This window comes from Ciconia boyciana, chromosome 1 (genome assembly GCF_034638445.1).
Source record: "Ciconia boyciana chromosome 1, ASM3463844v1, whole genome shotgun sequence".
Taxonomy (NCBI): Eukaryota; Metazoa; Chordata; class Aves; order Ciconiiformes; family Ciconiidae; genus Ciconia; species Ciconia boyciana.
This window is the reverse complement of record NC_132934.1, coordinates 198,680,325-198,697,193: the sequence shown is the minus strand read 5'-3', so window position 1 is coordinate 198,697,193 and position 16,869 is coordinate 198,680,325. Positions and strand designations below refer to the sequence as shown.

Genomic DNA, 16,869 nt, shown 5'->3' with positions numbered 1-16,869 from the left:
AATAGAAAGCCTTTGTACTCTCATCAGCCATAAACTAGCACCTGTATCTCACATTCCTTTTTTCTTTCTGTTAATTGTACTTCATAGAATATTTTGGAGGAGGTCAAGGGATAATTTGGAATATTGGTTTGGTATTGACACTGTACGCAGCTTTTAGATTTGACTCTGTTTTCAAATCAACAACAATTTATTTGTCCTTCCACAATATTTTGAATAAAGAAATAATTCTTGAAACTTGAATTCTGCTTCACAGCAAGCCTTTTCAAGAACTTTCAGGATTCCCTCCAAAAAGCTTAGTCCACTAGCTTAGTGACTGGTAAGTTAAATGGACTTTTTGCACCTACATTAGTTGATTTAATAGAAGGCATGCCTTCCCTTGCTTATAAACAGATAGTTATAGAAAGTTTTCCTTCTCTATGAGCACTTTGGTTGAAAGATTTCCTGGTTCTTTTTAGATTTTGCATTATTCTTCCACTTCAGCTTTCAATTTGAAGAGAGTGACAGTTTTCTCACACATTCCACAAAGGGTCTGGGCTATTTTTCCACGTGGCGTTCCCAACAGAGAACACTCTTTCATAAAACTAAAAATAATTTAACAAAAAGCAGCCATAAACAAGTTTGTTTACAAGTAACTTGCAAACCTCAACATTAGTTGCAGCTTTTAGCAACTTGAGAAACATCCAGTCGTGTTTAGGTACCTTGGTATTGAACCTACACCGCTGAAAAAACAAAAGTGCTGCCCATGCTCCCCTGAAGCCGGCAGGCTATGTACAGTCCCAACAAGAAAGGAGATGAGTTATTTCTAATTTCTGCTCAGCTGGTCACCCCAAGATCCAAAACGCCTGCAGTTGATGGGGTGGCTTCTCCTTCCTACACAGCAGGAAACTGGCTTAATTTGGCATTGGTTTGTTCATCCCCCAAGCCACTCTTATTTACTTCTGCAATCCCAAAGAGACGGACCAGCACAGAGTGCAATACTGTGCAAGCACATCCCAGTTGCAAGTTGAATCAAATCCGTGACATTTTGGCAAAAATCCCAACTGTGAATTATAGCCAGAGAAGTCAGCCCAGCCTGGTAAGCACCAAAGGTTAGGGAAACGGGAGCCAACACCAAATACACTAAGCTCACCACTGACACTTCTCAAGAACCGTTCTGTGCCTCCATCAAAAGTGGCTTAAGCACAGCCAATCCCACCTTCAAGGCAAATAGTTGACCTCGAAAGGTCTCTTCCAGCATTTTTTTTCTTTTTTTGTGACCTGGAAGAAGTCAGCAAGGCTACTACATCTTTGCAAGATCAGGGCCTTGAGAATTATTTATAACTGCAGCTGCACTTATTGAGAAGTAATGGGATTTAATTAATACTGTGGTACTTGCCTGCACTAAAACTCAACAGTATTATTTTTATAATATACATATTAGACATCTTCTTACTTGCTAGAGGCTGAAGCATGTTCCAGCATTCACTGTTTTATTACCCTTAGCCTGCCAAAATTCTTGAGGTTCTCCTAATTACTCCATCTTCTTTTAAGATACTACTACCATGAATTTCAGAGTTTTGTCTCCAGTTTCTCTTAAATGTACATTTATATTGACATCTATTTTCTCTGCCACTTAAACTATAGCTACAAAAACATTACACTGTCATAAGTGTGGGTTTAAAGCCAGAGAGGCTACTTAACATTAATTTAAAATTTAAAAAAAAAAAATTAGTAAACTATCCTGTTACCATCAATAGAAGACTTACACTTTTGAAGTAGGATCAAGTTTCCAGGGAAAAGACTTGGTGAAAGCTGACAGAAACAAAATTATTGTGGTTAAGTTTACAGAAAGAAAAAAGTACTGTGTGAATTAAGTCTGGAGCTCCTCCTGCTGTTCAACTTACAAAACAGCAGAAACGGTCAGTAACAACTATAGAAGCAAAGGGTGAAGAATAAAGGCAACCTGATATGACAGCAAATGTCATTAAAATTCAATAGTTCCAACGCATGTGAATATCCTGCATTCTTCAGAAGTAAATATCCAGCTCTTAAAACTAATGACAAGGAATCTAATGAAGCATTTGTTTCCTTAATCCTGTTCTAATATAGAATAAACCTATATTTAGAATATAAAATACATAAAGACATTTAAAATATGGAACATACAGATATAAACCAGACACATTAAAAATATGTCATGAGTTTCAGTGTCATTTGAGACAAATTGATGTAGCTGGTCAAAATCAGGAGAACTAAAGAAGAAGTAAAAGATCACATCAGGATTACATTGTCTAATGTTTGCTCACAACATTTCTGTTTGCAAATAGGGTCATATAGACCAAAATAGGAAACAGAAAACCTTTTTCAACAGACACAGACACTGTCCCATCTAATACTTCTTGCACCCCTTAGTGGTGCATGTGCGACATAACAGAACGTTGCTAAGTTACTTAATCAAGAACTAAACCCCTGTAGTCTCTTTCTTTATACCTGGCTTCGTAAAGATAATCTGCATCTGCATTAGGTACCTGACATTATCTAGGAAACTATGGTTCCGTACATCAACTGGAGCCACAGTCACAACAGTAGTCCAAAAGAAATACCCAAAAGCATACATTTGCTTCCCTTTCAACAAAAACATTTTACTAAGCAAAACAAAAAATAAATTCCTAACAATGCAGAAATCCACCACACAAACTAAGTCCCAAAACATGACAGACAAAAAGGTAAGCCATGCTCTGCACGCAGCACTATTACAAATATGACCATGGCATTTCTGTGAAAGAAAAAGCTAAAAGTAAATTTCTTCCAAAAACCAGAAACCCTTAAAGAACAAAATAATTAATCTACCAAACAAAGAATACTAAGAATGGGAGAGATGCATGACAGGTGAATGTATCTTGTTTGAAAACTTATTTTGTCATTCCATGATGCAAAAACACAAAATAAAACGGGACAAAATAGGTAAAAATTATATTAAATTATTTATTTCTCTTATAAATAAATAAAATGAAACATGATACAATTAAAAAAAATCAGAAAGTATAAATTACTGTCTCAGGGAAAAAAAAAAGCCAAAGGAAAATAACATCACTTTTCCTTAGAGACATAATTAATACTACAAGATAATTGGCTCAGTTAGAAAGAGAGTAACAACAAATAGCCAAAAGTCAAACTCCCACCAGTATGAAGCTTTGTGACAGATATGGTTCTCATCTTCCAGTTAGAAAAGTGTTGAACTGAACATACCATAGCATCTGAGGGGCATTCAAGAAAGGATGTGGTCAAACAGACGTAAGTACAAATATAAGATAAAGGATAGTGGATTCACATTTACATAGATAATAAGCGGCAAACAGAACATGTTTAGGGCACAGACATGACAAGGTATATTCCTGTCCTCTGGTTGTTGTATGAATACTCTCTGACTCCTGCCTACTTTCAGTCATAGAGCACAGCCACTGATACTATGCAGTGGAAAAGTGAGTTTTACTTTTCAGGGCTGATTACCCAGTATCCAGTACCCTGTTAAATACCTACAATATGGGCAGAATGAATATAAAGCGTTGTTAAGTGACTGCCAGATCAAAAACTTTTCCCAAAGACAAACCACTATACAGAAAACAGGACGGTGAAAGACCTAAGCCCACGGTTTTTAGCGAAACACTGCTGCACGTGATGGAGAGGAAAACTACTTTTCCTTCCCTGTCTTGTAGATGCTTGTATACCTGCCAGAAAAAAATACTCTTGCCCTACCTGGAGGGAGAAAAAGGTTGGGCCCCAGTCCTGCATTGTAATCAGGGAGGCCCCACATAGGTTCAGGAGATTCTTCACACTGATCCAGCTGCCAGACTTGGTGTCTGAATAAATAAAAAATAGCAAAGATGCAGTGCCAATGTCTTGGTCTGTTTTACCTGCAGCTCTCCCTTCATAAAGCTCCCATGCAATTCTTGAAGTAAAGTAACTTTATTGGGTCTTTTACAAAGCCCCACAAGGAAAGAAAATATTTTTCTTCCTAATGCCAAAATGAGCAGAATAATCTATTTGTGATCATCAGCAACTCAACTACAATATGGTGAGCTTCATGAGATGATCTAAGAAGGACAATAAGACAGTATCAGAAGACACTTCTCCAGGAGGAGAAAGAAACAAACGCAGAGCCTTCTACACCTACACCGCTCTAACCCTTATGGGACACACTCATTCTGAAAACAGGGAAAGCAGACACTATAGGAAATGTAGAAAATAAATAGGATACATAGACAATAAATTTCATCAACATTTGACAGTAATGTTAAGCACTATGTACCCGAATGTAATTCTTGCTGTTTTGAGGACACTATACAGGCAAGGTAAAGGAAATCTGTAAGCTACTTGTTCAAGTATCTTGAACGAGTATGACGTGCTCTTCCACAGACTGCTACTGACCACTGCTAAGATGGGATCTGGAGCTAGATGGACCTTGATTCTCACCTAGTGTAACCACTATTTCATTCCCACTTTCACAGAAGCGCGTCTGCTACCTATCCAGTTTAAAACAAAAGCAGCCACTCCCAGGCCGTGCCACAAACAAGCAATCCACACGTACACTGTGGAGTGCTGCGTGCTCTGGCATCGGCTACTGGGAGCAGACCCAGCAGCTGGACATCCCTCTCTCTCCCCTGCACGGCAAGTTCTGCGCACCCAGGACATGAACGTTGCTGCACATGCATAGCTCAGTTTTCATCTGAGCACGCAGTAGCTTAAGACAAGGCCAATATTAGAGCTGCTGCTCATAAAACTACTGCCTCAGTAATGAAGTACAAGAAAGCAGCAGAACAGCCAGGCCAACTGCTGGCAACCCTTCCATGCCATGTCTATACTACCATAGCTTTCTGTTCCAGAGTAAACTACTACTTTAATCAGATACATCCAGTCTAAATTTGTTTAAAAAACAAAACCCTACAAACCTGCAGTGAAGGAATATTTTTCCTCCCCCTCTTGTGAGAGAAGCACCACTTTAAATTATCTTTTCCAACACAAACCTAAAAGGTCACCGCTGCTGATCTAATAAAGGCAACATGCAGGGCTCACGTCTTTCAGAGCTGGCACCTCATTATGTGCAAAGGTCTTGTGCACTATTTAAGTCTGTGTAGAGGATTTATTTCCCAGTCTTTGCAGGAGAGATGAGAATGAATTCTATCCATAAATAGTGAAGATCTACTCAATAAGTTGCTATTTCAAGTCTGTAGAAGGGGATGATAGGTGCATGTTCAGTAAGAAGTAGAATACAGTTAAAATATGAAGAGGAGTTGGATTGTATTCAGTGATCAAAATTTATTTTTAAACATTACTGCAGCTCAGCTAAGAGCTAAAAGCAAAACAAGAATAAGGATTTTCTAGCAGTTTTGAAACCGTTTCATCCTCTTGTATCTTCAAAGAGGGCCAATACTTCCCCGTAAAACAACAGAAGAGCCAAAAACTTCTACAGGCATTCCAGCAGTAACTAAGAAATGTTACAAACAACTGCCCCACCAGATACTCTTTATTTTTTCATATTGAAGTACATCTTCAAAGAAGGAAATCCTGTTTACATTGAGGTCTTTCTCTAACCTTATGGCAAGGAATGAAATAAAGACACTCATTTACATTACAATCATGAACATAAGGAGCTTACCTCTCAGCACGAAGGACGCCACTGTAGTAAGGGTGATCCCACGGCATCAGCTTCTGAAAGAGAATTCCAGCATATCATTACAATAATGGACAAGTGAACCCAAAGTAAAAGTTTTGTTTCCTTTGAATATTTTTGCAGTTTTGACAAGTCACATAACTTCAAAACCTGATGGGAAACATTCAGTGCTAAAAACATCATCAGAAATAGCATCACATATCATAACTTGAAACCTTTTTTTTAACATTTGCTTGAAGATGGTACTTCTTATTCAAATATATAATAGGACTTCATACCAGATTTCAAGAAATACACTCAATTCAAATAAAAAGATAAACCTAGTTATGTACAGAATTAGCATACATACAATACAGTATACAAACTGAACATGCATCTAACCTAAAGTACAGCCTTTATTTTTCAAATGAGTCAATTAATTCAAAACAAAGTAATATTCACTTTCACCACTTTATGCTTTGGTTATCTCAGTATCATTTTGTATAAACCAACAGCTATATCACACTCAATGTTTGGTTTTAATACGAATAGCAGCTAAGCAGTCAAAAAGCACTTGAAGCCAGAAGACAGTTTCTCTTTCTAATTATACTATGTGTTGTACACTAAAATAAAGTTAATTTTTCTTGTAGAACAAGGTTAGCTTATACTGTATTTTTAAAAAGAAACAAACCAGAAAACGACACATGAAAATTTAACTTACTGAATTCTGGGGGTTGAGCTTCATTTTCATCTTTGTCATCATTTCAAAATCTTTTTGAGTTCTGAAAAATATTTTTATGATTAAAGTGTTAAGGAAAGATTTTTGAGCAATGGAATACAGTACACAATAATACTCCATCCTAAAAAAATGACCATCATCAGATGGGCCCATCTATAATGCCCATCTATAAAATGGCAGGCCCATACACTACGGTAAAAGAACTTTTTCATTCTGCTTCTGTCATTCAGTTACCTTCAAATCAAGTCCCTCTTACTCTGGTTGTACACCTCCAAAGCATTTTCTTTCTTACAATACACCCCATTTATACATAGTGATGAAACTGTTTTGTGCTGTGTTGAACTAAGGGAGGCAAGAAGGACAAACAGGGGAATTTGCTTATAGATGTAAAATATATGGAGTTGTGTGTACGGGAAGAAAACCAGGAGAGGTGTTCTTCAACACTTAAACTTCGTCTTCTTGTTTGCTGTTTCCTGCATTTCTTGGCACATCACTTGTTGCATTCAGTCCTGGGTTTTCTCTGATCATAGACACAGAATTTATTCTAAGCCAACAGCTCCCCTCAAAACCCTGAGAAAGTCTTGCTTTTTGTTTCATCAGAGCATATAATAAGCAGCACTGACTGACTTACTACTGCACAAGTCCCTCTATTCTTGAAATAAAGAGTATGGTTAGAAAAGTAGCCTAGTGAAAAAGACATACCTTTTAGACAACTGGTCAGAAAGCTTCTCCAGAAACTGTCTTACTGTCTCTAGAAGTAAAATAGGGAAAAAAAAATTAAGAAAGTGATTTCTTCCCTTAAAAGATGTTAAGTTTACATCAAAACATTCCAAACAAAACAAGCTCCCTTAGAACAACAAAGTTCTTTTTAGAACAACAAACTACTCTGTTGACCACTGTGCCATCATTTCAAGAAAATTTAGTACCACATTTACTTTGTTACATGCTGGGATAATGGCAACTTCATAATCTAAGGAGTGAGCATTGATTCTGAACAAAAACACTGGTTCCTACTCAGTGAGTATTGCCATTTATAGCAAGCAAGAGTATTGCATACAGCAAACTGTAACTGCAATAAGATACTTCACTAGAAGAAGTATGTGTAAACTCAGCAAAAGAAACTAACAACTTTTGACCTCATACCTAACGCAGTGCATTTGATTTCTCAGCATGTCCTTCCACATGTGCCTTTATACCTGGATTTTTGGCCATCGTTCCTTGAAGAGCCCTGTGGGCAAAGGTGTCATACCCAACCAACTGTGCCAGACTGTTTCGGCTAGCAAGCAATTCTTCTAAACGGCTCAACTGCTCAGCATCTGGGTAAAGAAAAATCTTGTAAGCAGCTTCTCGCACCTAACACAAGAAAAATAAAAAGGTCACATTACTACAGTGCAATTTTTAAGGGAAACAAGTGATGCAATTGAAGATCTGGCATTACAGCTGTATTTCAGTGATATTGTTGGGAAAAGGCCTAAAGCCTTTTAACAATAGTAATTACGACTGCCTGACAATAGCGGCTCTCTTATCCATTAAAGATGGAATAAGGAAATGCAATGAGACAACCCAACAGAACAAGACTACCAAAAAAGGTCCTGTTCTCTACTCCTGCCAACAGTCCCCTCTCTGCTCACTGCCTCCCTCCTTCTGCTGAGATCTGTGCTTCTCAGACCATGCTGTGGGCTGTCTTAACTCACTAAAACTTCTGAAAATAAACCCAAAAGAAAGACAGATTGTTCTCTGCATGTCAGTTAAGCTGGCTTATGGAAGGATCTCATAAGAACCAGAGACAGGGTCAGGGGAGAGAAAAAAGAGGAAGAGAAAAGCCTTATTTCTTTTGAAGTACCAAGCTACTAGTCACCCATCTGCCCACAGACAATCAGTCTTTCTCGTATTTCTGGTTTGTTTGGATTTTTTCATAACTCTCAAATGAGTATTATTCCTTTATTTACATCCTATCAGTGCCATAATTTAATTCATTTTTAATTTCTTACAGAAAATAAACATTATAGCTTGGGTTCTACCACAGTAAGCTTTTCTCTTTTTTGTGATAAACAAGATTTCAAAGTCACCTCAATTATTTAACTGTAAATGAAAACAGAACACTTGAGTGTTGTAATACACTCCCGATCCTAGAGTCATATCTAAAAGACTAAGGAACCACTGTCACATTTCAAAGAGTCTAAATTAATTTTCAATTTATAAACAAACTCTACATGAATTCTTTTTAGAAAAGCATCATTAGCAATAACTAAAATAAGATTATTCAGGATAATTCAGGTTGGATGGGACCTCAGGAGGTCTCTAATCCAACATCCGGCACAAAGCAGGGTCAGCTATGAGGTAAGACCAAGTTGCACAAAGCTTATTCCAGTCAGGTCCTGAAAGCCTGCACAGATGGGGGAGACAGCATGACCTCTCTCTTTCACTGCTTGGGTATCGTCATCAGGAAAAACCTCTCCAGTTGGCGTTTCTCACTTCAACTTTTGCCTGCTGCCACTTGTCCTCCTGTCATGCTCCTCCATGGTACCCTCACATGAACTGGCAGGCTGCTGTCAGGGTCCCCCCCAAAGCCACCTCTGCTACAGGGTAGACAAGCCCAGATCCCTCAGCCTCTCCTCACAGCACAAGCACTCCAGTTCCTGGTCATCTTGGTGGCCTCCATTGAAGTCACTCCTAAAGAGTGATGAGTAAAGGGCTATAATCTCTTCCCTCAGTCTCTGGCTCTGCCCTTGTTCATGCAGTCCAGGACGCTGTTGGCCTTCTTTGCTGCCAGGGTCACTGCTGGCTCGTGCTCAGCTTGCTGCTCACCAGCCATCCAGGCCTTTTCCATAGATCAGACCCAGCCAGGCAGTCCCAGCTTGTACTATTGCCAGGAATTCTCCCTTCACAGGTGCAGGACTTCGCATTTGTCCTTCCGGAATTCTATAAGGTTCCCATTGGACCATTCCCTCAGCTTCCAGGCCACTCTGAATGTCAGCCCTGCCCTTCAGTGTATCAACTGTTCCTCCCAATTTGCTATCACCTGCAAATCTGGTAGGCAAGCACTCTGTCACTTCCTCTAGCTCATTGATAAAGACATAACAGGAGAGGTCCCAGGACAGACCCCTGCAACACTTCTTTCATTACCAGCCTTCCAGTAGAGTACAACACTTCAATCACTACTCTCTGAGTCTGATCATGAAATGAGTTTTTTTACCTATCTGGTTGTCCCCCAATCCAGACTGCAAACTCCTAACTTGGATTGCTCCATAACCTTGCTAGGGACCAAAGTGAAGTTAAGTTGCCTGTAGTTCCCCAGTTTGGGGTTTTTTGGCCTTTCTGAAGGTGAGTGGAATCCACCAGCCATTGGGGTTCTTCCCTGATCTTCACAGCCTACCAAAGACAACACGCCCTTCGAGGACTATCTCCAGTTCTCTCTGGACCCTTGGATGCAGCCTGTCCGGTCCCAAGGACTTGTACAGGTTGAGTTCTCTCAAGTAATCCCAAACTGGCTCCTCATCTACTGCTGGTTGTTCTTCTCTTTGAACCCTTGTACTAAGCACAGTGGGCTGGAAGAACTCATTAGTGAACAGTGAGGCAAAGAAAGCAATCAGCATCTCAGCCTTACCTGTGTCTGCTGCCACTAAGTCACCCACCTGACTCAGCACTTAGCCCACCTTTTCCTTGTCCAGCCTTTTAGTACTAATGCAGCAGTAGCTGCTGCTCTTGTTGCCTTTGACGTCCCTTGCAAGTGTCAACTGCAGTTGAGCTTTGGCCTTCCTGACATCATCCCTACATGTACAAGCAATATCTGAATTCCTCCCTTGTATCTTGTACCTGCTTCCACCTCATGTCTGCTGCCTTTTGGAGATGAAGCTTTGCCATGAGTTCATTGCTTGCAAGCCTGGTTCCCAATACATCTGCTTGGCTTTCTAAGGATGGGGATGCGCTGATACCGAGTATCTTAGTATCCTCGTGTGCTTGGACAATGCTACCTTTAAAGAACTGCCAGCTTTCTTGAGCTCCTTTACCCTTCAGAACTGCATCCCATGAGATCCCACCTCCCAGTTTACTGAATTAGCTGAAGTCTGCTTGCCTGAAATCCAGGGTCTGTATTCTGCCCCTGTTCTTCCTCAATCCATTCAGGATCTTCACCTCCATTATTTCATAGCTGCTACAGCCAAGGCTGCCATTGATTATTATGTTCTACAACAGTTCTTCCTTGTTAGTCATAACATCATAAACCACATGCATTTGCCTCAATAACAAGTAAAATAACTGATATGCACTTTTGTTATAGAGCATGCCAAAGCAAACTAGGGGAATACACACCAGATCATCGGGACAATCAGCATGCAGACCAGCAACTTGTAAGTAATTGCCTTCAGCTGTAAAATTATACCGAATATGCTCTGGCAAAACATGTTTGTCAATCTTGTTGGGAAGGTGAGTTCCTGTCAGAAATTCGTTACATAAATCCAGTATTCTGACATTGAGGTTGACTGCCTTTTTACGCTGTAAGAAAAATAAAGTACAAAATACATAATATCTTCAGACATAGTACAAGCAGAACTCAAAGTTTCTAAAACCTTAAAGGACTTTTCCAAAAATGAAGCAGAAAATACAACATTTAAGATTAGACCTACAGCATCAGCAAAATCCTAATGTAGTGCTGAAGTCAACAAGATCAGATGATCATACAATTGCTCTACAATTTCATACAGGATTGAAATTTGAAAGAAAATGCCTATGTTTCTGCAGTAAGAAAACGTACAGTGGAGCTTTGCTAGCTACTTGGAAAGCATTTATAAAATTATGCCTAATATGATTGCTATGTAAAACACAGAGGAGAAAAAAAGAAGCATCAGTGAGACGGTTAAATCCTACTAGCATCCTGAAATAGATACAGAATTACAGTTCTCTTGTAACTGTTTGTATTGCACTATTTTCTGGAGACCATAAAGCATTTATTGTATTTCAACCTTTCCCTGAGGAGTTTGTGATTTAGGGTTTTATCACCATCATTACAGTATTTCACACATTTAACCTTACTGTAAGATGTGTTTCAGTGAACTTGCTCATGTTAGTAGAGTATGCTCTCTATTGCCTGTGGGTTCACAGCTCAGAAGAAAAGGCTGAAGGTACAGATATAGCATACTTGTAAAGTCCAAAGAATGATAAAACCCGCAAATCTCTGTCCTCCCATTCCACCTTTATTATTTAAAACACATCTTTTGAGTTTTATTTTAAAAAGCAGAACTTCTTTATAGCAGAAGTAAATTTCAACTTAGGACAGTGAAGGATTTCTAAAGTCTGAAATAAGAATTCAAAAGAAACACTGAGCAGCAAGCAATAGAAGAAAAGTGGAATGGGCAGGGGAGGAAGAGAAAAACGTGCAAAAATAAGGGGGCAAGTGAAATTGTAACTGAAAGGGGATGAAGAACCATAGAATCAATAGTCAAATCAGAAATAAAACCCAGAGTCCAAGTTTCAGGGTTGTTCTTTGTACAAAGTAATTGCAAAAATATATTCTAGAAGCATTTTCCAGATCACAAAACACCTTCACAACCATGATCTTCAGAGTAACTTTACCACATAAATCTGGTAAAAGAGCCTTTGTACAGATCTTTTTGGAGGGGATGACTCATATAAACAAGGTATTAACTTTATAGATGGACATGAGCTATGAACAGACATCCAACAGAGCAACCATACCGCAAAGCATGGTGAAAGCTGATGGTTTTGGCAAATCCATCGCTAACTACTGCAAAAGCATGTAAAAGCTCCACGAGAAGTAATCAGACCATGCCCAGACATCCAATTTTGAACAAGATTTACAACTTCTGGTTATGTGAGCACCCAAGGAGAGCCTGGACACACACCTGATCCCTTCTAAAACATTCTGTTTGATTAACCTGTCATCACAGTGCACAGAGTGCTGCTTTTCCCCCTCTGTAAATAGGTTGTTCAGACAGCTAAGCAGCTATTTTAAATATCTGATGCAGACACCAATCAAAGAAAGCAGGATCCCAGGTCTTGCTTATAACTCTTCAGAACAGACATAGGAATGATGAGGGCCAAACTGGGAAGAACAGCCAACTAATATCTAAAACAACATTAAAAAACACACTTTAGGAGTGATTTAAAATGGACAAAATTAATCACTTCTGAGAAGACAAAATTCCACAGAGGACAATGGGAATCTTGGAGGACAAACTGGCCCAGAATCACATGATTCATGTCCCACATGTTTTATTATCTGGTCTTTGGTAGTCAGGCAAATTTCTGTTCATATATTGTAGCCAAAAATTACCTTTTCTTCATCCAAATGAATGCCACTGATCTCAAAATCAAACATAAAAAGTTCTGCCACTCGCCTAAAAACACAGTAAATCCCCGTTAAAACAGCCTCATTTGATAGTAAGCATAATTTCTTAACAGATTTTGCCCTTCGTAGTTATTTTCATGTCTTTTACAGAGAATAACAACACAGTTATATGAGCATTGTTATTATGGACACAGACTTCCTATGTTTTAGAACCTTAACAGTTTACTCAGTGAAATAGGATTTTTCCTTTGTAGTTATTTTAGTCATCTGCATTGAAAATATCCTTCAAAATAATTCCACTACATTAATCTAGATGTTTAACCAATTTGTGAAAATTACCATTTTAATTTGACACTTCATTTATTCTAACAGATCAGAAAAAGACCTCTTCAAATCTAACATCGTTGATTGTGGGGAAAGAAGGAAGAAGGAAGTAACTTATTCAAACATGAAGCTTGCCTAACCATGTCAGCGAAGAAATAATTCAAAACTATAACTGAATAAGCAGCTAATTAAACATTTTACAGCAATCATAAAGTAAGCTTTAAATAAATAATCTGATTTTGAAATATATAAGTTTCTATAAACTGAAATCAAGTTATATAGTCTGTTCCCTACTGTTATTGCTAAAAACACTGATATACATATCACAGTACAGCACCTCATTTTAATCAAACTGGCGTTACTGAAGAAAATCTTAAGTTCTCATTTTTTTGTTTTTGCAGATCTCAGTTATTCAGCTTAAATATATCTTGTGCTCTACAGTCACAGAGGCATCTTCCAAGACTACACAACTACAAACTTCCTAACTCCTGTGCAGGTAATTTAGTAGTGACTAATAAATTAGTAACAGAGATGTGGTATGTTTTCCAGTTGTATTAATTAATTTAACAAAACACAAAATCTAAGCACAATAAGGAGCTATAAAAAATCTAAATCTATAAGCATTATTAAGTACCTGGTTTCTGGATCTAGGGAACTCATAACAATTTCATCAGCTAGCAGACGTCTCAAACTCTGACACAGCTCAACATCTGTATTTAATCTGGACAGATACAGAGTAAAAGAATCACACATTAGTAACGAACACTAATATTTCAGTCTCTTGGTATTCATTCAAAGGCTTAATATTTACTGAAACAACATTAAAAACCAAGGACTGTATTTTCAAAATGCTTTCTGATTCACAACCACCCTTAAAAACTACAAAATTTGTATACAAAGGATGCGTGGACAAACTGGCATAGAAACAAGTCTTGTCATCCAGTAGGAAAATATTTCTGGATGGCATTTTGTGGCAAATACAAGCAAGTCTAAGACACACAGCTTATTTTTTATGCACAAAGATAATCATGGCGAGAGCATAAAGGTGGGAGAACTGTTTTCTAATCCTTATTTTGAAAGGACTCCACTAAAGGAAAATCTGTGCTCAAGTTTGCCATCAGATAAATGTGCTGCTGGCTGCCATTGAAGCAGACTAAGAGCATACTATCCCCAGAACATCTCCAGATGCTCATCACTGTCCCTGTGCCAGACAATACTATGTCCATCAGATTTGCTGGCATGTTAACTACAAGCATGTATGTCAACCTGGATTATTGCGTGGGAATCACAGTGGGGAATGAAACACAAGCATATACATCAGCATAGCTGCGGTGGGCAGCAGCCCCCAGTCTGACAGTCTTGAGCACTAACTTCTTAAATCAGCTGAGGTGCAGGAAGCCTCTGCAGCCCCATTTGTAAAATGAACTTCATAATTACCAATACCCTATTCAGAGACAGAAGAAGACATTGCATCATGCCTGTACTTCAGAAAAGGCTCTGTACAGAAGGTGCTAAATAAGAAGCCCAGCACTCTGTCAAAAAGTGGCTAAAAGCAGATATGTATCATTAGTTCCTGAGGGATACCATTTGTCCATGAAAATAAACATTCAACAATAGCTAGTTTTAAGCATTTACAATAGTTTATGAACCTCTCAGGTTAATTTGTGAATACTTTCTTCTTTCTACAAATTTTAAATCCGAAGAGGTATTCAGATATTAAAGTCATATTGTTATAGATTGTGTGCTCAATCTAAGTCTTGAAAAATCCAGTTTCAAGTGAAAGGTTTCCCAAACATGCTGGCAAGACCACAGCAACAGTTTCTGCTGAATTTAATCTTAGAATTCTCTTTTTAGCCAGCTATGTTAGTCACAAGGCTTACTAAACAAACTGATGCACTGCTGTCCTCCTCCGAGTACAAAAGGCTTCATTGCCTCTCCAACTTACTGTGGGTCACCAGGTCCACCATTCAGTGCCTCCACTGTTATTAGGAATCCTGAGGGAAGCAGCAGACTCTGGGTCACCTTCACAGTACTGCTTCGTAAAGCTTTCACTTAAGAAGGCTACTCTTGAATACCACAGGAAGGGAAGATACTGAAAGAACACTGTATTTGGAAATTAAAGATCCCCCCTTTCCACCTTCTCAGCAGCAAGAGCAGAAGAGAAGCAAATCAGTTCACTGTAGTCAAGGTCCACAGAGGTAACTTCCAGGATTTAGGTTTTAAGATATTTAAAAAAAAAAAAAAAAAAAGACCTGAAGAAGAGCCAAACTGCAGAAACACAAGTCTTTAAGAACGTGTTCTGTGAAATGGGGTTTTAAATAAAGCACAAACATGCCAGGGTAGACCAGGCATATATCACAGCCCCAGACAGACACATCCTCAAACACTCATTTTAACGGGAGATTGTCCTTTCCTCTTTCACATATCCCACTCACTGGCTGGAATTCAAGGGGTTGGCAAACCACAAGAAAAAGTGTTGTGAAATATAACAGCTTAAATCTTAAAAACAAATTAGCATTTTGTACATATGCTTTACAACAGCTAGTTAACTGTCACCAGTCCTAGAGAAATGTAGCTTTGAATCTTTGACAGGTTTCAGCGACATGGAGTCAGTTGATAACTTAAAAACTGTTCAGAACATAAACTGAAACTAAAATAGAATAACCCTTCATGAGATACTGCAATGATGCTAATCCTTAAATATCTGTAAAAGCAAGACTGACACTTTGTTCTCATGTGCAAATCCTTCCTACATATTTTTTTGTTGATTGCTGTTTTCATAGATGATCATACAGTAATTTTTAAAGATGCATATGGAAATAGCAAAAAAAGAAAAAAAAGAAGAAAACTTACTTCTCTACCACGGTACCAATGTTCCTGCAAGCTTCTTCAGCAGCCTCTCTGAATGCAAAGTCAGGATGGGCAATTTTCACAAAATCAGCCTGACGTAGTAGAAGAAGAAAACAGTGAGGCAAAAAGGCAAATAAAAAAATCTTGAATTATAAACAAAGTTGCTCTCAAGTAGTTCCATTTACACTAACATTTATTTCTACGGTTCTGTGCAATGTTTGCAGAATTTGCATTTTTTTCCTAAAAAATAAAACTTATTGGAAAACTGTGCTGACAACTATTAAACCAGACAGTGAATGTGTCTTCCCAAAAAATATCTTTAATCCATCCACTTCTTAAAAACATTTTTAGTATGGTGTGTATCTTAGAGTCCTTACAACATAGAGATACTCCAATGTATTTAAATGTTATTACAAAAGATTTTTAAAACTAAAATTCAGAGTTAAGAAGAAAGTACACCATCAAATGTGCGTAGAGGGTTTGTTTTCAAACCCTTTTTACTCTTGTGTATAGACCATGAAGTTATGCTTTGACATCATTACCTAGTAGGAAGAAATATGTTTAAAGAGAAAATCCAGAAGTTCTTTTGGATTCAGAACAGGTTTTTTATTTGACTTATTGATTTTTAGTAAGTCTCCAAATAATTAAAGGAGTTCAGAAGGCTAGAAGGATGCTAAAAGGGGGCTGGGGAGCTAGCTGCTTCCATGACTGCCAACATGAATTCAGGGAGCTTCTGGCATTGAAATGATAAAGAATTTTAAAGATTAGGAATACATTGAAGACATTCAGCATGATTTTACAGAAAGTACATGAAACAAGCTTGACTTTGTTTAACAGTGTGATTACAGTTTGATTGAAAAGGCAACCTTACAAATGTTATACACTTAAGATTTTTACTTCTTAGAATCCCTGTTTAAAATGCTGTATAATATTGACAGAATAGGTGCTGAATGGCAGATCTCAAGATTCTTGCCAACAGATAACAATCACCAAATTGCTTCTAGACAGAGCTCTGCAAGC

General features: G+C 38.2%; 1 protein-coding gene across 3 annotated transcripts in view; it reads right to left on the bottom strand.

Moving 5' to 3' along the window:
- Positions 1 to 16,869, bottom strand: part of MIPEP (mitochondrial intermediate peptidase) — a 78,650-nt gene that overhangs the window by 57,546 nt on the left and 4,235 nt on the right. For all 3 annotated transcript variants that reach the window (XM_072850479.1, XM_072850480.1, XM_072850481.1), the window contains exons 3-10: positions 15,853 to 15,941; positions 13,634 to 13,720; positions 12,661 to 12,724; positions 10,680 to 10,862; positions 7,565 to 7,721; positions 7,071 to 7,119; positions 6,351 to 6,411; positions 5,636 to 5,688 (exon numbers count right to left, since the gene is read on the bottom strand). In XM_072850479.1, coding sequence (XP_072706580.1) covers positions 5,636 to 5,688; positions 6,351 to 6,411; positions 7,071 to 7,119; positions 7,565 to 7,721; positions 10,680 to 10,862; positions 12,661 to 12,724; positions 13,634 to 13,720; positions 15,853 to 15,941 — 743 coding nt within the window. The remainder of the gene's footprint in view (positions 1 to 5,635; positions 5,689 to 6,350; positions 6,412 to 7,070; positions 7,120 to 7,564; positions 7,722 to 10,679; positions 10,863 to 12,660; positions 12,725 to 13,633; positions 13,721 to 15,852; positions 15,942 to 16,869) is intronic.